This window comes from Canis lupus, chromosome 10, assembly GCF_003254725.2.
Source record: "Canis lupus dingo isolate Sandy chromosome 10, ASM325472v2, whole genome shotgun sequence".
NCBI lineage: Eukaryota > Metazoa > Chordata > Mammalia > Carnivora > Canidae > Canis > Canis lupus.
The window spans coordinates 12,422,537-12,444,015 of record NC_064252.1 but is presented as its reverse complement, the minus strand read 5'-3'; the positions used below and the strand labels follow the sequence as shown (position 1 = coordinate 12,444,015).

At 33.8% G+C, this 21,479-nt stretch overlaps 1 protein-coding gene across 6 annotated transcripts in view; it reads right to left on the bottom strand.

Moving 5' to 3' along the window:
• The window catches only part of CNOT2 (CCR4-NOT transcription complex subunit 2), a 116,276-nt gene that overhangs the window by 16,547 nt on the left and 78,250 nt on the right, over window positions 1-21,479 (bottom strand). For 5 of the 6 annotated variants that reach the window (XM_025476603.3, XM_025476607.3, XM_025476602.3 and 2 more), the window contains 5 exons: window positions 18,129-18,195; window positions 7,609-7,756; window positions 6,692-6,874; window positions 4,327-4,406; window positions 1,337-1,462 (listed from right to left, as the gene is read on the bottom strand). In XM_025476603.3, the coding sequence (XP_025332388.3) occupies window positions 1,337-1,462; window positions 4,327-4,406; window positions 6,692-6,874; window positions 7,609-7,756; window positions 18,129-18,195 (604 nt within the window). Of the gene's footprint in view, window positions 1-1,336; window positions 1,463-4,326; window positions 4,407-6,691; window positions 6,875-7,608; window positions 7,757-9,584; window positions 9,669-18,128; window positions 18,196-21,479 lie in introns of those variants that run through there. The other variant, XM_025476606.3, reaches the window with a different exon arrangement.

The window sequence follows — 21,479 nt, the reverse complement described above, 5'->3', positions numbered from 1 at the left end:
TGAAAGTGACTTACAGAGTGAGCAAATTGCAATCAATTATAAAACAACTCCATATTATTTCAGATTTTCTTGGACTCCATGTAATAGATGTAAAACATGCAAGAACTGGGAAGTAATCCTCCCACTATACTTGGCATTAGTCAGGCCCTTATTGGAGAACAATATCCAGTTTGGGGCTCCACAATTCAAGAACGATATGGAGAAACTAGAGTTGGTCCAAGGAGAGCAACGGGAATGATTAAAGGGATGAAAAAATGGACCTATGAGGAAAGGTTAAAAACATTAGAGTCTGAACTGAGAATCAAGTAGCTAGGTACTCAACTTCCAGGGCAGTTCATTTTTTTGTTATTTTTGGAAGACTAATTTGGAAACCTTAGAATACTAACAATATAAAATTTCCCTTTTTCACATATTATTTGTATTCATATTCTGAAAGGCACAGAAATCCTTCTTGGATGAAAACAGGAAAAACAATACTCTTAGAAAAGTTATGAACTGATCCCTTTAAGTTCATTGTTTCTGCTACTGGTCTCTAGCAGATTCTTCCAAAAGGAAACAACTAAGGATATAAGAATATGGCTGCATTGTTGTTATGTTATTTTCATGTCTAAACCGTTACCACACATATTTCATGCCCCCTCTTTTCACTTAGTCAAATCTCTTATTAGAGACAGTGAGGAAGGGTTTTAATTGTGACCAAGAGTCTATATAAACTATCCATGAACAGCAGCAGTCTTCAACAGAAGGCACTTCCCCCCCATGGGACATTGGTCACTGTGTGGAGACACTTATAGTTGTCACAGTGATGGGGGGGGGGGGGGATATTATCGGTATCAAGTAGGCAGAAGCCAAGGATATTGCTAAACATTCTATAATGCACAGAACAGTCCTTTATTTACAAGGAATTATCTGACCCAAATGTCAGTAGTGTGGAGGTTGAGAAATTGGCTTAAAAAAAACTTCAATGTGTGGTCAGTCAGTATTAATCACTAAGAATGTAGAAGTGTATTATTTAAAACTCTGATGAATTAAGAAAAGGCAGACCACAAATGATCATGAAGGTGTACTAAGGCAGAAATGCCAGAAGAAAATAACCTCTGAATACCAATGAGGATTTCTTTTGGGGTTTCTGTACAAACTGTTTTTCCCATTTAACTTTGCTATCATGGCATTCTGGGAGGAAAACACACATTGCATATATCAGCTTTGACAAAACTATACTACTCTGATTAGAAAACATATATATGTGTGTGTGTTTGTGTGTGTGTGTGTGTGTGTGTGTGTGTGTGCGCGCAATGGAAAGTTTCCATTAGCCATCGTTAAAAAGCTTAATTACCATAAGGAGCTCTTCCAGCCAAGGGGTTTATTAATGGAGTTGGGTTACCACTTCCTTCCCTTCGGTTTCGGTCTGCTAATGCTGGAAAATCTGAAAGGTCCAATCCTGTCACGTTTTCACTTCCATCTAAATAATGAGAAAGAACATTAGTTATTGATTCTACAAATATTTTATTTAAAATAATCTCTATGCCCAATATGGGGCTTGAACTCATGACCCAGAGATTAAGACTATAAATTGATCTCTACTGACTTGAGCCAGCCAGGGACCCAGATTCTACAAACATTAAAGAGATTATTAAAGACCAACCATAATATAATTTGAAATGACAGTACCTTCTTCCTAAATAATGCACAGCACTGTACTAGGTATGTGTAGGTGTACAACGAACACTTGTGGACTAATTTCATGCAAAAGAATTTCATGAATAATGCAGCAAAGTAATATGTAGCTAGCATAATAAAAATCTCAAATCCTAGAGACTTAAGACAGACAAGGAGTAAGGTGGTACATTATTTCTCCTGTGAAGGATGGCACTCTGAAGTTACAGCTTGTTAGCTAACGAGAGAGTGTTGTGGCATAACTGCTCTTTTCATTATATCCAAAAGTAGAGGTAGAATCTGGATGCTTGAAGCTTTAGTTATACACAGGATGGTAACATTTGCCTCCTGCATATGACCAGAAGCATATCTGAAACAGGGCAGTGGAAGCAGAAACTCTAAGAACTTCTAATCTTGTGGCCTGTCTCATACACAAATGTGTGTGTGTGTGTGTGTGTGTGTGTGTGTGTGTGTGTGTCGGTGGTGGTGGTGGTGGTGGTGGTGGTTAGGGAGTATAAGTAGGGTGGTGTAGATAGGGTTCCCATGTCTGGCAAGTTGGGAAGCATGGGAGTATGATGCAAAGCCCAGTTTATGTTACCTATTACATAGTAGGCGCTCAATAAATATACACTGAATGAATAAAGTTAATTACTGTTCATTTATAAATGAGAAAAATCAGCTCGCTTCCATTTAAAAATTAAAATTTAATCCAACAGTTCTACTTTGCCTATTTTATTTTTTTAAAGATTTTATTTTTTATTAATAGCTACACCCAATGTAGGGCTCAAACCCACAACCCTAAGATCGAAGAGTCACATGCTCTACCAACTGAGCCAGCCAGGTGCCCCTCTACTTTGCCTATTTTAATCATCCCCTGGATTTCTTCTCAATTCTTATTATTCTATTATTCTTACAATCTTATATTCTTAATTTTTGAAGAATTTAATTTTCTATCTTAGTTTTGGCCTGCATTATAGCTTTTCTTTAATCTTTGTTTTATATAATGTGTTAATGTTTTACACCATTTCCAATTTATTTGGCCTTTTAGTTAATTTTTTATTTTTCTCCCAGTTCCATAATTCAAAGAATCTCAGAAACTATCTCAAGATTACTTTGGTGATAGTAAAACAATACACTCTTAACATTCAAAGTCAGATTACAATTTAAAATTATGAAGAGTGAAAGATAAAATTATGTCCACCATTTCTAAACCAACTATAATTTATGAATTTTTAATTTAAAGAAGATACTACTAATAAAAAGACAGCAGAAATTTATACGGCGTCTCAAGTTACGAAAGTAATCTTTCCTGAATTATTTACAGTTATAAATAAACTATAAACTCTGAATATATATCAACTTTTAATACACATCTTCAGGTCCTCTAAGATGGGATTTAAAATTGTCTTATCGGAGAATAGTTTTAACCTAAAAATTAGTTAATAACCTCCCAAATTATATTTTTAGGTAAAGACTTGGAAACAATTTTCCTAAAAATAGTTAAAATTTAGTTAAAACTCAATTTTAAAAATAATTTAAACATTTATGGAAGTGTATGAAAGCATAATTCAGAATATAAGATGGCACTGTCAGACACATTGTTACTTAATGGTCCATTTAACCAAAAAAAAAAAAAATTAACTTGCCAATTAAAAACTATGATACATAATTTGATTTCAGAGATAATATGAAAAAAGTGCATTTCAGACAATGGGAATATGGTACTTTATAGCATTTTAACATCTTGAACACAAAACTATAATTTTTAAATGCTAAAATTTGGAATTTTAAAGTCTAATTTGATTAATCTATGCTGCTAAACATGTAACACTTAAAAATTACAAGCTCATAGTCACAAATGACATTTCATTACTAAATCCTGTCTCCTGCTTCCACATATGCTCCATTTCACTGATCATTCTTTCCCTTCCATTTTCTTTAAAAAAAAAAAGTTCTCTCTGAACGATCACATTAATTTTTGCTCCCATGACCATACAACATCCTTTATTTTTTTTCTCTGGAAAGGGTCTGGAGGCAAAAGTGGAAGAGGGTGAAACCTGAAGCTGAAAAGAAACAAAGCTTCTTGTTCTCTTCTCTCTGAAGCAGTTGATAAAAGAAATAAGCCAACAGACTATAGGATTCAAAATCAGAATTTTATGTAATTAAAATTTACACATAAAACTGGATTAAAAAAATCCAAGGGTTAAATGCCACAATTAGTATTATTAAAATTATTAAGAAAAACTGTTAAATGCTCCAATATAATCATAAAAGTTTCTTCAATCTGGGTCTCTATAGCCAGAATGCTGTCCCGCTCAGCCTAATTTAGACTGTAGTAACAGGACTGAGGATAGGAAAAGCTCCTGAAGCAAAAGAGATTCTGAGGCATAAACACAGACTAAGTTAATGTTTAGGCCTTCTCCGGGTGTTAAGGAAACAGTCCTAAAGTTGTAACACTATCCTATTACCATGTCCAGTGAAAAAGTGTATTTAAATCTGTCAACTGTTCACTCACTGATTTAAACCCTATTCCTGTCAAATTCTCACTAAATTAAATTCTACCAGTTTAACAGAAAAATCTTATAATATTTTAAGACCAGTATGTTGAATTGCTTTATATTTCAAAGATCTATCATATTTTTATAGGGTACTACCTCCGAATAAGCTTACCTGTTCCATTAAAAATGTTACTTGATAAGGAGTTATTCATTCCAAATGCCTGATTCCTGTTCATTCCAAATCCAGACATACTGGGTACATAGAAAATAATTTTAGATATACAGTAAGAACACTAACTTTCAGGTGAAGAAAAACAAAAGTGTATACTTTTGATCTCCTCATATAACAACAGTATGTTTAAAAACAAATACTAATTTTATTTTTCTGAGTTTAACCTTTATTTAAAAACTCTCCTGAAGTCCTTCCATGAACTGAGAACCAAAATGTCTTAAACAGATGATTTTAAAAAACAAAAAGCAAAGAATTTACCCACAAGCCTTAAGGAAAACAGAGATTAAGGGTACTATTTTAGGTACTTGGAAAACCAACTTACTGGATACACTGGTGGAAGTAACTAATCTTAAAAACATGCAGTTTATGGCATAAATATTATTCCTGAATACCTGTTTTCCTTCCATTACTGATAAAGTATGCCATTAACACTTTCCATAAAAGATCTTATTTCATACAGTCTTCCTCATCTAGAATCTAAACTCCTCATGGACAGGGTCTGCATCATGGTCATTTCTGTATCCTCTGCCTTTAGTGTTCAGGAGGATACACAACAGGCACTCAATAAATGTTTTGTTTACCTGAATTACGTGGTGAATTTAGTGTTCTAAAAAACACGTCATTCTAATATAGTTTATCTTTCAGCTACTTAAAAGAAAAAGCAAATCTCTCCATAATACCCTCAATTCCAAATTAATGCAGCACAACTGGTACTTGGTAAATAATTACAAATGCCTCCCTTTTCTGCACAAGGCTAAACATGAGAGAACAGAAACAAGTTTGAACTTAAAGCAAGGCCAGAAGTAATTAAGAATGTCAAAAGAGCTGTTAATGCAAATTCTACAATGAAAGTATGCATCTTTAACATCAAATAATCTGATAAAAGACAGTGTATCAGTGTTATGAGTAGGGTTAAACTGTTTGAAGATGATGGGTTTTTTTTTTTTTTCTTTTTTTGGTCTAACTGTAAAATTAACCATGGCCAAACAATACTTTCACAAAATATGGAGCTGGTGAAACAATACTCTAGAGAAGAGTAGGAAAGCCATTAAAAATACTTGTTTAATAGCATGTTAGAATTGTTGGTATAAGTACCTTCATATATTGAAAAAACTGAGGGATGAAAACACTCTAACAAATACAATTTATCAATGGTAATAAACAAGAAAAAAATAGTAATAAACAGGGTTTTAGAGACCCATGTTTCATTGACAATTTACAGGCACTGTATTTTTAAAAAAAAAAACAATTAAAATGTGAAAAAATATGGAAAGGCAAAAATTTAAATATACATCAATGAACAATACTTTAAGAAAAGATGTGATAAAGCCCAAGAAGTACATGATTAGGAAGAGCTATCAAGTACTATGAATTCTGATAACCTTTTACAAATAATATTTATTTTTAAAATTAAGAGCAGTAAAATTATTAAGAGAAATATGCATAAATCTAAATAAAAGAACTAGAGCTTATAGGATGGAGATCAAACAGGAAATGTGCTAATAATCTATTTTTAATCCAGATTTTACAAGTAGTAGATAAAAGAAAGTGAATTAAATGGGTAAGATGATAGCAAATAGATCAAGATCCTTTTTCCTCATACAATTCCCCATTTAAAAAAAAAATTGGCGAACTTTAAACACTGTTTTTGTAAGATACAAAGCCTTTTAGTCACCACTCTCATTAAATTATATGAGCAGCTTAAAAATCCTAATAAAATGGACAAGTGGTCTTCATATTGTCATTATCACTTGCATAGTGAACAAATGGACAGTGCAAAAAGGAATGAAAAAGCACAAGAGCTCATCTTCTGATTTTAAATCCCAGATGTGATACTATTTTCAAGTATTGTAGATGTGGTCTTAAAAATTCTTTGGTCAGTAAGTCTCCAAAGCACAAAACTGAGTTTCAGTTGAAATGGTACTAAACCAAAGAGTGAAGCAAGGCAGTAATAGTCAAACATATTCCAAGTACTGTTCATTAGTCTGGCCAGCCTCTTTTAACAGAGGAAGGACCTTATCAACAAAAATTTGCCTAGTGGCAACTTAAGAACAATTTTCTGACAACAACAAAAACCGTTTATGTGCTTTCCAAAATCAAACTGGTTTTCAAAAGAACATGTCAAAATTTTAAGTTTGGGGAGGTTAAAGTTATAGAATTTAACAGAAAGAGAATCTTTGGTCATAAAAATATGATGAAACAAACTTATGAGACAGAAGACTCAAGAACAGAACGTTGCATATGAAAAGGCACATTTGAAAATACCCAGAAAGACAATTATACACAGTATCAATAAACATCTTACCTGTTCACAGTAAAAGGCTGTCGAGAAGGCTGCTGCTTTGGCATACATATTATGCTTGGCGAGCTTCTGTTGGGGCTACCTAACCCTGAACTGCTCATGCTATTTGTCCTGCTAGGAATTCCAATGCCCTGACCAACCTGGGAGTGGTTCATCATATTCCTAGGATTCATAGGCAAAATACCCCTGAAAAAGAAGTCCATTATACTAAATAAGCTCTCTACAATCACTCATTAAAATTCTCTGTAAATAATCAATTGGCCTAACCCCAGCACCTCAAATATACTTTCAAATTACACTGCTAATTTTCATTAATTTAATTCTTTTGTCTAGTCATTCTAGCTCTTTGAAAAATCAAACAAACCAACAAGAAATTGAGTACATTACAGCAGAACGAAGATAAGGTGGTATTTAAGATGAGAAAACCAATGGTGTGACCAGGATATAAAATAATCAAATGTGTTTCACACATTTATTTAAAGTAAGTTCATTCCAAATGTATGTCATTCTACCTTCTTCATACTAATATGCATCACCTATGTAATTTTGTTTTATTTTACTCACTAGAGCAATGGATGTGTGTTGAGGGAGCAATAATCATAATCACCTGAGGAATGATTTTAAATTGCACAACCTCTTTTGAGGAAGAGCTGGCTTCTGAAAAAGCTCCCCAGGTGGTGATTAATCCCTGATATCCACCCAGCTGACAACCAGTATGCTAGATGCACGATAAAAACATCTTACACTATTCTTATCAGTTTGCAATGAAATAAAATGAGCATAGGGTATTAACTTTCTTTTCCTCAGTGAAAGGCACTGAACCAGAAAAATGAAATAATTAGTTACCTTTTAAAAACTAATACGTTTGCTTACTCTACAAAGATACATTTTGAGAAATATTCTGGTCCATCAATAAATACCTGCTTGGAGATGGAGGCGTGTGAAGTGACATTGTTGGTACCCCTGTTGTTGGCGTGACGTGGCTCGGTAACTGAGCGCCTTGTGATAAGCTGCGATTTAACTGAGGGGTATTGTTGCTCATCCCCCTCATTGGAAGGCCTAGTGCACCTATTAAAAAAATTCAGAAGAAGGAAATTCATTGCCATCAGGAATGAAATTGTTATCCATCTTCTGGAGTGGCAATTTAAAACATTTTAAAATGACCTAACATAATATAATATGCAAATTTTTAATGGATATATTCAATTCACTTCAAATGGACAAATTTAACAAAAATGTTCTAATCTGAAATTTAGTATTATGAATGGATTTTTGCCTTCATATTTCTAACTTCTGTTCATATTTCTATTCTACGATAAACTATGTCTGCCAATGGTTTTAACAAATCAGATGATTTATGTTTCAATGAAAACACTTTATACAAATATGGCTTTAAGAAATTTGCAATCTTGTGTTTTTATGTTTTAAATCATAACTGAGGTACACATTTAACCCCACTTTGAAGTAGCTTTTTTATATGATCCTTTTAAATGCATTTAGAAATCTCTATTTATACACACATACTTCTAAACATTACAATTTTTACAAACCCAACATAAAGTGTAACTGTTAAAAAAAAAACTCAAGCTGATAAAACTGTAAGAGGCAAGAATTTAAAACATTTAAGTTTTCAAAGTACAATGACCTTCTATTTATCTAGTACTCCTAGGGCCAGATGCAAGAGGATGAATGTGTTCCAAAACAGGTATATTTTACAGACTACTGAAGTTTCACCATTCAGAAACAAGACATTTTAAAAAATTGGGATAAACTTATTTCAAAAATGTATGACATATTTCCTAACTTTTATTAATATGAAATATCCCCCTTCCATCCCTCAGAGTAAGGATGTCCAGTTGTCACCAGTTATCGTATCTGCCTATGGATGCCTCCATTTCCTGACCCACACTTTTTGGTGCTGTTTCTAGTCAGCTGTGAAATGGCCTACCAGACAACTAAAGCTATTCTGAACTGGAAGTTAAATAAAAGTGGTAAGACGGAGAGCTAATGAATACATAGATTACTTTAGTGCTAGGGATTTAAAGTGACTCTTTTCTTCCCTTTTTGTTCTAATTTCAGGAGCAAGAATTTCAAGGACCTGAGTATTTTGAAACTATGACCTCCAAAAACCTGGAGTGTATATATGTTCTGAATGTTTTACTTCAAGTACCTTTGGCATAACAATGTAATAACTAACCTAATGATAACAGTGGATCACAAAGATTCCACTGGAATCTGCCAGCCACAGAACTCAGCTATAGCCTAACTTTGCTTCTCAACTGAATGAAGCCAATAAATCCAACTCAATATAGTTACACTATTCTGTGTACTAGGTGTACTCTTTTCAGTCAGATTCCATGAGGACCAGAGGTTACTTCTACATTTCTTTACGTAACATGGAGGGAACTAAAGGGCCTACATTATATGTTGGTTTAGTTCACCATATTTATGTTTGATCCCTCCAAGTTTTATGACCGTATTATCACTGGCAGCAGATATTTTTTCTGAATCGGGACAAAATAAGGAAAAAGATGATTAAAAATTAGCCATATAAAATTTCTTCAGAAGAAATCAGTCTTTTACTTCTCTTAAGCCACTAGTTTTCTTGTAAGATGCTCCCACAGTGAACCATCAAAGTGATACTTTTCATATCTTGCATTCAACAAACATTTATTGAGTGCCTACTATGTGCCAAGTACTGCGCTAGCTGCTGGGGATACAGCAGTGAACAAGGTAGAAAAGGCTCCTACCCTCAGGGAGTTTACATCCTTCTCCCCAAATAATGCTGTCCTAAAGTCAGAGACAGCTGCAAATTAACCACAGGAATGTGTTTCACACAATTATTGACCACCAAGAAATACAGAATTTTAGAGCCAAAAGGGACCCTAAAGATCACCTAGTCCAATGTTCGCATTTTACAGATGAGGAATCTGAACCTCAGATGAGTTAACGGACTTCTCCAAGGTGATACAAAGAACCAAGACTAGAATTTAGATCTCTTAACTCCTAGTATTCTTCATAGCAGCCCTATGGGAGAAGCCCAATATAACACTAAGTGAACACCCCATGTGAGTGTTTACCAATTTGTAACACCTCTTATCTATTTTATGTTTTCTCGTGGTTTCTTTTTAAAAATATTTACTTCTCAAATATTTTCTAAACCTCCCTCTCAGTTTTTTCCCTGCATTTTCTTTTTCCCTCTTTCCTCTATACCTATGCAAGTTTTTTTTTTAATTTTACTTTTTCACTCTCTTATACCTTTATCACTATAAATAAACATACACTTAAAAAAATCTAGTACCTTTTGGCTGTTTTCTAATAATATGCCTTACAAAAGACTGAGATTCGTTTACTTCAATCCTTCATATACATAATATTCTATGCTGTATTATGAAAATTTATAACTTCAGAAATATCTTCAAGATTATCTGAACATTAGCAAAAAACTTGGAGATGGAAACAAGAATGTGTATGGTTTATTTAGACAATTAGGAATTGGCACATGAGTTAATTTGTAGGGCTGAGAATGGAGGAAGACAGTATGAAAAAAACTGAAAGATTAGTGTTTACTTTTATTTTTCCTTCAACACTCTTGATTTCACAAAACAGCTAATTCAAACAGTCTGAGTTGCATTTTGTTGAACTAGGTAGATATGAAAAAAAAGAAGAGAGGAATGTATTAATTGCAAATAGGATCATCAGGTTTTGAATACCTTAATAATCAACCTATTTCAAATTCAATTAAAAATTGAATTCTTTTAAAACATAAAGAATATTAAAAAATTAAAAAATAAAGAATATCACTGAATAGAAACATGAAGATTTTATTTTTAGGAAATAAAATACAATAATCATTAAATTTGAGTTACTTGAGTTAAATAATTGTAACGATATAATCAAAAAGAGAGAGAACTTTACTCTTTTAGTAATATATTTAGAAACAATCACAGAAAATCTTCAAAATACGATACCAAGAAGATGTGCAGGCCAAAAGAAAAAAATTCACTAAAAATTTTGGCATAAAATAACTACAACAGGTAAAAAGTATTATAAATGAGGAATAAATTTTAAAAAGTTAAGAAGCAGCTTAAAAAGTTATAGCTCTGAATCAAATTTTTCTTCCAATTTGACAAACTAGTTATATGAACATACTCCAAGTAGATTCCTACCTGGCAGGGCACCAAACAGAGAATGAACTGACCAATTTTCAGAAATTCAAAGGAATATGATCTAACAAATGTTTCCATGAATTATTCCCACTGCACAAACTGATTAATAGCACCACACCTCCCTTACATATCTTATGGCAAGATATGCCATCCTTTATTCAATCTTTTGCTAAAAACAAAATAACAATACAAATTATAGAGGAAAAAACTCCAATCACAGCAACCAAATCCTTGAATACTCACACTTAAATGAGTCTTTTGAAATCTTTCTTAAGGAAAAGGTGGAAAATCCCTAATTGATGCAAAAGAGCTTCAAGCGTCCTCCCTTCCAAAGCAACTAGCTTCTCCTAGGAACTAACTCACTGTTCTGCCCACACTGATGAAGAATAACCACCTTCGAACCTCCAACTTGTCCTCACATCTTCTTACCTCCAATCTGCCCTGCACTTAGCTGCTCAATCTTTTGTGTAATATTATTTTGTTAAGTATTTTCCTTCCTTAAAAATCAAAGGATCTGGGCAGCCCTGGTGGCTCAGCAGTTTAGCGCCACCTTCGGCCCAGGGCCTGATCCTGGAGACCCGGGATCGAGTCCCACGTAGGGTTCCCTGCATGGAGCCTGCTTCTCCCTCTGCCTGTGTCTCTGTCTCTGCCTCTCTCTCTCCCTCTCTCTCTCTCTCTCATGAATCAATAAATAAAATAAATCAAAGGATTTTAGAGAGAAGAGTCTCCAGAGATCATCCAACTAAGTTACAGATAAAGAACATTAGGAATTAAGTTACTTACCAAAAATCACAATGAAGAATAAAAATAATATAATTTCTTAACTCTTACACTCATCCTTTTTCAACCAATCACTTTCCACTTCTTACAGTAGTTGCAAACTTGTATCACCTATGGAACGTTAATGTCTACATTCCATGCCCAGAAATTGTCACTTGGTCTGAATCGAGGCAACGCATGGCCAGTGGGATTTGAAAGCTCCCTGGCTGTTTTTAGGAGTACAGTCAAGAGTACAGAACCACTGTCCTATGAAATCCAATCACCATTTAGTCTTTTAAAAATCTGTCAGGATTGTGCTTCTAATCTTTGTTTTTTTTAGCCCCCAACTTTATTGAGATAAAACTGACATGTAACTCTTCTATTCTTAATTAATATTCTACTCACTCCATTATAAACTCTTTTTACATACCACATATTTTACTTACAATCTTCCTTCTTTCCCTGGTCCTCTAAATCTGTCCCTGTTCTTTTATTCATATCCCCCTCTCCACCTAGAATACTTTTCCTTTCCTTCATCCTATAGAAATACAGAAGAGCATCTTTTTTTTCTTTTAAAGTCACGATCCAGGTGTTTACATGCAGTACATGTATAGTGTGCTTTGATGTATATGGGAGGGACTGCTAACTCAGACGTGAAAGCAAAATGGATTTGGAATCAGAAAATGTTTCCTGGAGAACAGTACATGAATTAAATAATGAAAGAGACCTAGTTCAGGTATTTGATGGTGGTGATGAGTTAGGAAGGTAAAAATATTCTAACAGTTTACGATGAGAAAACACCAAGATGTATGAAAATGACGACAAGTGATCTGCCTAGAGGAGGAGTGGGTTTGCTTTGGGGTATTAAGGATGTAGACAAGAAAGAAACACGGATGGATGGAGTTATTGGGCTGGAGTTAATGGGCTTCAACATCCTCAACTATGAAAAGCTGCTATTATGTTAGCACCAGCGGAGAGACAATGTTTGGCTGGATCTTTACAGCAACTGGCACTCTACCTATGGAACATCCATGTGAAGCTCCGAAGTGTACTTTGTACTCCTCTTCAACCTAAGTTTCCATTATAGATTCGTGGCACCCATTCCCCAAGTAATGCAGGTCTCAAACCTTAGAAATCCTGGGTCTCTCTCTTTCACATCCTATATCACCAAATCATATTAGTTCTGTCTCCAAAATATCCTAATCTGACCACTTCTAAACACCTCTACTCCTACTCCAAGTCATCCTATTTTTTTTTTTGCCTGGGCTACTGTAGCCATAGCCTTGTCTTTCATATCATTTGTCCCTCCCCACCCAGTCCATTTACTACAGAGCAAAGTGATCTTTTAAAAATAAAACTGTATCTTAAAATCCTTCCAATTAAACTTAGAATAAGTTGAAATTCTTTACCAAATCTTTACAAGACTCCATGATTTGACATCTGGTACTCCATCAACCTTCTACCTTTGTTCATTATACTAGCCCTCTCACTCATCCTTCAACACTAGGTTCTTTCTTACATTCTCATGAGTAAGCACTTGTGCATTTGCTGTTGTCTGTACCTAAAAAGCTCTCCCTCAGATCCTTCCAAAGATCTCCCTTTCTCAACCTCAGGTTTCCATTCAAATAGAACTTCCTCAGAGATAGCCTGTCTATTCCATGTAAAGTAGTAATCCCATCTACTCATTCTTTAATCTGACTTAATTTTTATAGTACTTACTAGAATTATATGATTTACTTAGTTAGCTGCATGATTATTCTTTCTCCTTGAAAATGTAAGCTCCATGAAAACAAGATCTCTGTTATCTGCCATTCTCTTAGCTCTTGGAATAATACTTCATTCATGGTAGAGGTAGCTAACTAAATACTACCAAAATGCTCTGGTCAGTAGACCCTTGAAATCTGTAGCTTTAACATTTGTTGTTTCTACTATGTGCTAATGGTCCTCTAGGGTCATGACATTCAGTAAGTAATAATGTAGCATTCAGGATTCAAAGAAACTTCTGTTCTCAACTCTTGTTATCATAACTACACTTACTAAGTAATGTAATCCTGGCTCTATTACTTAATCCCTTAAAACCTTGGCCATTAAGATAGGCACACTTCTCTCTCTTGGGGTAGATGTGACGATTCAATGAGTTGATTTATATAAAGTACTTAAAATAGCACCTGACACACAGTAAATACATAATAATTATCAGCTTCTCAGGGCTGGGTAGGGTGAATGTGAAACATGCTTATGCAGAAAGGATTAAAAAAAAAAAAAAAAAAGTCCAGATGGTCCTAAAGGTGATGGTGAAGACTATAGTCTAACACAGTAATAGTTTTCACCAGAGAAATCATTGTTTCCTGTGGGAAAACTGTATGCTATAGTTGTTCTTGGCCTTGGAAAGTGCTAAAGATCTTGAGATATATCCCACAGAATTATAAAGACTGTACTTCTTGCATGAAACCAATATAACAGCCTAATAAAAGGTTTCCCTTGCCTTCATAAACTAGACCACTTTCAAATGTACCCTATGCTGATGCTGAGTGCACTGTTCCCACTACTAGAACAACTTTACCCATAGTTTCTTCAAGGCCAATGACAAACATGACTTCATTTCTAAATCCCTTCTTGATCATTCTCCAAGATATGTGCTGATTCCCACCTCTGAAACATCCAGAAAACTCTGTACTTTTTCCTCTGCTCTGCAGTAAAATAACTTGTGTCCTTATCTACTACATTATACCTAAGGACCATATCTTGCACATCATGCATTCAATAAACATTTACTGAGTGCCTATCATGTACAAAATACTGAGGCTACAAAAGCAAATGAGGACATGCAAGAAATAAGCATGGCAAGGTCACAGAAGTATGTACACTGTAAGGTATGGCATAAAAGAGCCTCTTCTAACACACATCTGAGCTATGCAGCATAATGCCATTATGTGGTAGGTACTTAGTAGCTATTAAACTCAATGCCTAAAAAAAAAAAATCAAATAAACAAAACCCCAAAAAACAAAAACAACAAAACAAAACAAAACCTCAATTCCTCTCCTTTTGGAAACTTTTCTTTTCACTGTAGCTTACTGGGCTTTTCTCTCTAAACCCTAAGCTTGTCCATACCACTCAATATGATACCTTTTAATCCATGTATCAGCATTATAGGCTGTTATTTAACATTTTATATATAAATATCTTGACATGTGTTTCTTGAGAGCAAGAACTCCCATAGCATTCAGTATTAATTCAACTGTTAAATGTTCCTATAATTTCTTGAAACTATTAAAATATGTCATTCACCTAACCATAGTGATGCATGTCAGTAGCATCATTTCTGAATCACTCCACCTGTGCTCTGGTTCTCCACAAAACAAGTAGCCTTCACCTCTGTATTCTTAAAACAGGAGGCCAAAGGAATGTTGTTGAAAGCATGAGAAAATGCCACTGCTCTCAAGCCAGGAGTCCAGATCCCAGAAAGACAAGTTTCTTTCCCCAGCTAGATGCCCAGGTCCTCTGAGAATTCAGATACAAGAATGTACCATGGATTCATCCTGATAGCTTGTTAACCTATGTGCCTATAAGACAATAAATAGTAGAAGCACTCAGTAAATAGCAGTTTCCCTTTTCTCCAGTTCTCCAAGGTTCTAAACTGTGTTGGTAAGAAAGAAAAAGTCACTACAACTTTATTGCCACTAATTACAATGTACTGAATATCAAGGAGAGATTAATACCTGGTTCCCTGTTAATTCCAATCTAATAGATAGTTTCAGGGAGTTGAGGGGGTCTTTAAGCCTATAAAGTATACCTAAAATCTTATGCACACTTGCAAAGAAAACAAGTAGAGAACATCAAGCAACCTGAGTACAAGATTCCATTCAATGGCTTCTATAGTTATCATTTGGTACACCGCATTCACATGAATTCTTAGATGCAAAGTTAGATGTATCCTATCATATACTTGGATACATTCAGACTATATAGGAACCTGTGATCATACAAGTCCCCAGTCCAGCATCTTCTAGGTACCCTTATGTACTACACAATTACTTCCACCCAAATCTGGCAAAACATAAGTTTCAGCAGCCCTATATCCATTCAAAGATGAAGGTCCTCCCTTGTTTAATCTCAGTGAGATTACCCTCAGTTTTGGAGAGCACTCTTCCTTCTCAACCTCTAACTTCTGTAATCATCAAGAACATAAAACAGATGGTAGACCTCCATTTTAATGGTGCAAATTCCTGCTGAACTTTGCCAATCTGAATACAGAGATAATGGCACTATTCAATCCACTTGGGAAGCAAAAGAACAGCTGTAACAAGCCTACTGCACAATTACAATTTGTTGCCATAAGAATAACATCAACGAATCTATCCCACCTACCACTCCTATCTCTCCATTCTTTACTAAAATTAGCTCCTCAAATTTTATCATTCTGACTAATTTATACTACTAAAACCTGGACCTTCAAATCCCACAGGGCAGTTGGTGTTCTTTTGTCTGACAAGGTGTGTGTTCAGATTACTTATCACCTAACTGAGCGATCTGACCCTAAGGCTTATCCAACAGACTGGGTGGGAATCCAGCCTCTGTCTTTTTTACTAGCTTTAGCTTTTTAGACTGTACCCTAGAAAGGAATAACAGTACCCTGACTTAAGACATTTCCCAGTTCACACAAGGTTCAATTTTTTTGTAGACTAATACCTACAATGCCAATTAAAAGACTGAACCATGCATTGAAAACGCTGATTGACAATTGCTACAGGAATACAGCCATTTAATATACCAAATTCCAACAAGAAATATCTGTCGCATATGATTTCTTCTTAAACGGAATACCTTAAAATACTTTTTCTAATGAAAATAACTTTGCTCATTTATTAATCTTTGTAAATCCCTAATCATGAGCAAAATCATTTTATACAAATTAAGAAGCTAATAAATATCTGATACCAATAAAGTAAGTATATTTCAAACTTAACCCATTCCATATCTTAGCCCAATTACAATTTCATGTTTGCAGGTTAAAAAGTGACATCAGATTTTAGAAGTCCATAGAGCTGATTATATTGTAAAAACAACTGCCATTCTCCTTCGTAAAGTAACCTTACCTTCTCAAATATAATTTTTTCCTATTCTATATCTACTTTCTGCTGTGACAAGTTATGGGCTTTAAAAAGACAACAAAGTTCTTTGCAGTTACTCTACAGAAATAAGGGGTGGCTTAAAATAACTAGATATTTTCATGATAAGGGTTGCCAGAAAGGTGAAAGTAGTAGGTTTTATACTAAAACACAGGATAAATGAAGCAAACTAGTTAATAATATCCTCTCAACAATTAGAATGAACATTTGTAGATAAATAAGCAACACCTCTTTTATGCAATATAAAGCTTTTTAAAAATGTTTTCCACTTAACTAGAGGAAAACTGCTACTATGTACAAGCAATTAATAGTTTTATTTACTAATTCTATACTAACAAAATTGCATGCCACAGCAAAAATGGAAGGAAGAAAAAAGTATATTGAAACTACGTTTAACAAAATTAAGTTCCTTCCCCCAAAATAAATTTGAATAAAGTGGTCTGACAAACTATTCTGATACCTACCAAAACTCTGCTTTTTTATTATACTAATAGGAAAGGATTCTAAATCAAATAACTGATTTTTATTTGAAGCTGGTTAAGATACTCTATTGTCAGATTGTTTCATCCAGTGACTCTATTTCCTGTAATCTCTGATGGGAATTTATATCCCTTTTAACACCCTCCTCCCATTAACAGAGATGAGAGATCAGCAATCTCTGACATTAACAGAGATAATAAATAATAAAATCTTATTAATATTTAACAGTTTGAAAAAGTAACTGAAAAAATAGGAAGATTTTATAACTTAGTTTTATAAAAATTTTATGTGATAATAGCTGTTTATTGAGCGCTTACTATGTGCCAGGCACTGTGCTAAGCGCTATAAAAGCATTACCGTACTTAAAAGAAATAAAATCTTGTATGTAGAAAAAGCATTGAACTGTGAGTCAGAAACATATATTCTATATCCAGACTGAGCTACAGTAAAAGAAATATTTGCTAAACAAAGAGAACATTTCAGATTTTTAACTAATGGTCTTTCATTATAAAAAAGCTGAAAACCAAACAAAACAAGCCACTCAACTGACCAAACAAAAAAAGTTTTTTTTAACTTCCTCTAATTGAAAACATAGAGGATGTCTATTTTTTTTTAATTTGTTTAGCAAATTCTTCTTCAAAAACACTGTACTGCAAAGGAACATACAAAGGATGTAAAAAAATTTTCAATCTACCCTATATCCAAATAATAGTAAGCTCTGAATTAGAAAAGTTCTGAAACAATGAGGTTTTCCTATGTACGTGAAATAAGGAAAACCGAAAATTAAAAATCTTTCCTTTAATCCTAGAATTGACCCAGGAAGGCAGCAATTGGTTGTTCTTTATTTCAAAGTTATTTTTTTTCTTAAATAAAGGATCCCAGAATAAATACAAAACTCTTACTTTGTTGCCCGTATAAACTTGCCCCAAACTGAGACAGCTGACCTGATGTAGATGGTGATGCCAGCATCTAGAAACAAATTAATTATATTAGAGCATAAAGAAAGTACACAAAGCAATGCATTTACACTTTATGAATCTGTACAATATACAATATGTGACAATCAATCCACATTTCTCATTCTTCAAAAAAAACATAAAGCAAACATTTAATAATAAATTCCATGTTTAAGAAAATATCATAATTGGATAAAATAAAAATGTACAAATAAAACTAATTTCTGATTACAAGTATTTTTTTAAGTTACTCTAAATGAAACATAGCAGCATCACTTCACTTTAAAAGAGCAAATAATCTAGGTTAACAAGAACATGAAGACAGTATCTCAAAAAGTCAGCCTCTATAAATTTATAAGTGAAATTATTTGATTCTTAGATATTATATTAAGCTAAATTCTAAACTCAGTTTATTAAAAGTTGAAAATAAAATTACTGAAATAGAGAAGATTTATATTTTATAAGAATACTTCCTAACATTTATACATGCAAATAGTTTAATGCATAAAACGGGTAGAAAAATCTAACAAATATACAATCATAGAATAAATGGAGAGATGACATAATACCAAAAGACAAGTCAAAATTACTTACAAAATTATACAGACATGGTATATAATGTATACTGTTAGTGATGGGACTTTCATGGCACTTTAACAGTGCCTTTCAATTTATTGTATCAGCATCTTTTTTTCCTATTAGAATATAAATTTTTGAAGGCATGTTACATTCATGGAACATGTTACTTATATTCATTTTTTATTTCCTCATAGAAACTGGCACTGAATACAGAAAGTAGATACTTAAACTGAGTAAATAAAAACGTGTACATGCAAGTGTATGTTCAGGTACTATCTTATATTAAGCAACCACCAAAACAATTTAACTAAATAATATTTGGGCAATGTCAACAAAAGGATTATAATCAAGTAGACGAAGAAAATGAATTATGCACCTAGTTATACCTTAGCGCAAAATGTGATAAATGGTCTGAAGTATCACAAGAGGAAAAAAATTCTGAACAAGGGTAACAGGAATATTTTATAGAGCAATAACATATGATGAGAGATCTTCCAGGCTAAGAATATGCAGCAAGTGTTAAGTGTGACAAAAGTTAGTGACACAATTAGAATACAAACAAAATAAAAAACATTCGTGATTTCATTACAGGTATGAGTGAAAGAAGTTTAAGGCGTACACCCCTATGCACATGTGGACATACACAGAATGAGAAATTTAAGAGTGTGCTGGGGCCATTTGTAAATGGCAAATGACTATCAACTATGGCAATAATGAGAAAAAAAAATATTAAGCAAAAGAAGTGACCTGATCAAACTGTGTTAGGGAGATAATTCCAACAGCAAAAATGGATGGAAATGGTAAGATACTAAACCAGAACAGCAGAGGTGGGACTACAAAAGAGAGACCTTATGGAGGTAGAAGCAACTGTATTTCATGACCTGCTGAAATGGTTGAGGTTTAGAGAAAAGGAGGAAGAGTAAAGAATCACCAGACAGGGAACTATCAGAGGCCACTCTGATAGTGAAGAATGGTGCTGACATTGACTACATTAGGACAACCAGAAGGAGAAATATTTAAACAAGAAAGGTTTTATGATATACATTTCATGCTATATTTTCATGTCGAAATTCTGACTTGTTCTAATTATTCAAACATTCACAAGAATTTTTATACAAGAGTAGTTTTAAACTAATGATATAGATCACTCTTCTGAGGCAGGGCTGAGTAATACACTACTCTAAAACTATTAGTATTCAAATAGTAAAAAAAAAAAAAAAAAACTTTTAAATATCCCTTCTCAAATCCAGAGGGTACACAATCTAAACAATTAAATTGATAGAATACACATTTTATGCCTGATCAAGTTCTTCTGTTAGGTAAAACCATCATTACTATTACCATGTACCCAGAAATATTTTAAGAACTCAAAGGCTCATTTCCAAATTGCAAAGACAAGGTCAAAGAAAATGTGTAATACATTTGGTGACAGAAGGTAAAAGGCTTATAAACTTAAAATCATGATTTTCTGTTATCACTGTAAGTTACAAACGAAAGTAAAAGAGTAGTTTCCAAAAGCTTCAACTGTATGAGATTGGCAAATATGAATGCATGTCTTAGAGTGATCCACAATGTGAACATTTTAGAATGGACCACTTAAAATTTTACCTTTCCCAGAAATTTATGCTTACTGAATATGTAACTCCAAAGAACATTTTTAGTCCACTTTCTCACAAAGGTTGTACATGCACAAGGAGTTACAGTGTGCCAAGATATCAACCCTCTCAGCACTAGGAAGCTAAGAGAAGGAGGCACAACATGCAGCCATCCAGGGCATGGCTCCCTGGGCCAATTACTGGTGATCAAGAGCAGTATGGTGACCCATTTACCAGTGTGATATATTAAACACTCCATTTTCTCTGAATGTGAGAGTACGTGAAGAAGGTTAGTAAACAATACAGGAATATGAAAGTGATTTATTAAACTTGAGTTTATAGCCTTCAAAGCATCCATGTAAAATAAGCATTAATCAGCTATGCAAACAGATGTTAAAACAACTGCCTCAAAACATGTCAAAAATGCAAATATATAATTTTTTTTCAAATACATAATTTCTTATAAAAGCAGTCCTTAATAGTATGTATTTTTAAACTTTGATAGTATGCTTTATGAAATATGTCAGTGCTAAAAATGTTATTTAACACACAATGAAGGAATGTGAATGGGATATAAATGCTATTTATGAAGGCAAAGAAAATGCACAAGAAATGCACCATGGCACAGCAATAACTCCAATTAACCAGACAACAGAAAACTTACATATTTTTTAAATGCTGAAAGTAATAATATAAAGATAAATTTCTTAAAGAAATATAAAGCTTTAGATCAAGAGCGACATTATGGTAGGGCATACAACATAAGCCCAGCTTTGGAGTCAGGAAAAAAAACAACAAAAAAACAAAAAACTCTAGGTTTGAATCCTGGTTCTGCCACTTACCTATGGGGAGGGCCAGGCCTCTGTTTCTTTCCTGTAAGATGGAAATAACACTACCTACCTCACAGAGTTGAAGTGAAGATTAAATAAGATTAAGATATGGCACACAGTATGTGCTCTCTAAATGGTAGCAGCTGCTGCTTAATAATCTAATTTTCCTCCCAATGCAGGACTCCCTTTAACAGCAGTCTCAGAGGGTCCTTCAGTCTTAGGGGAACTTATTGAATAGTGCTCTACATTTATATTAATTTTTGTCTGAGAAGCTAAAGAAAGAGGTTCATCAT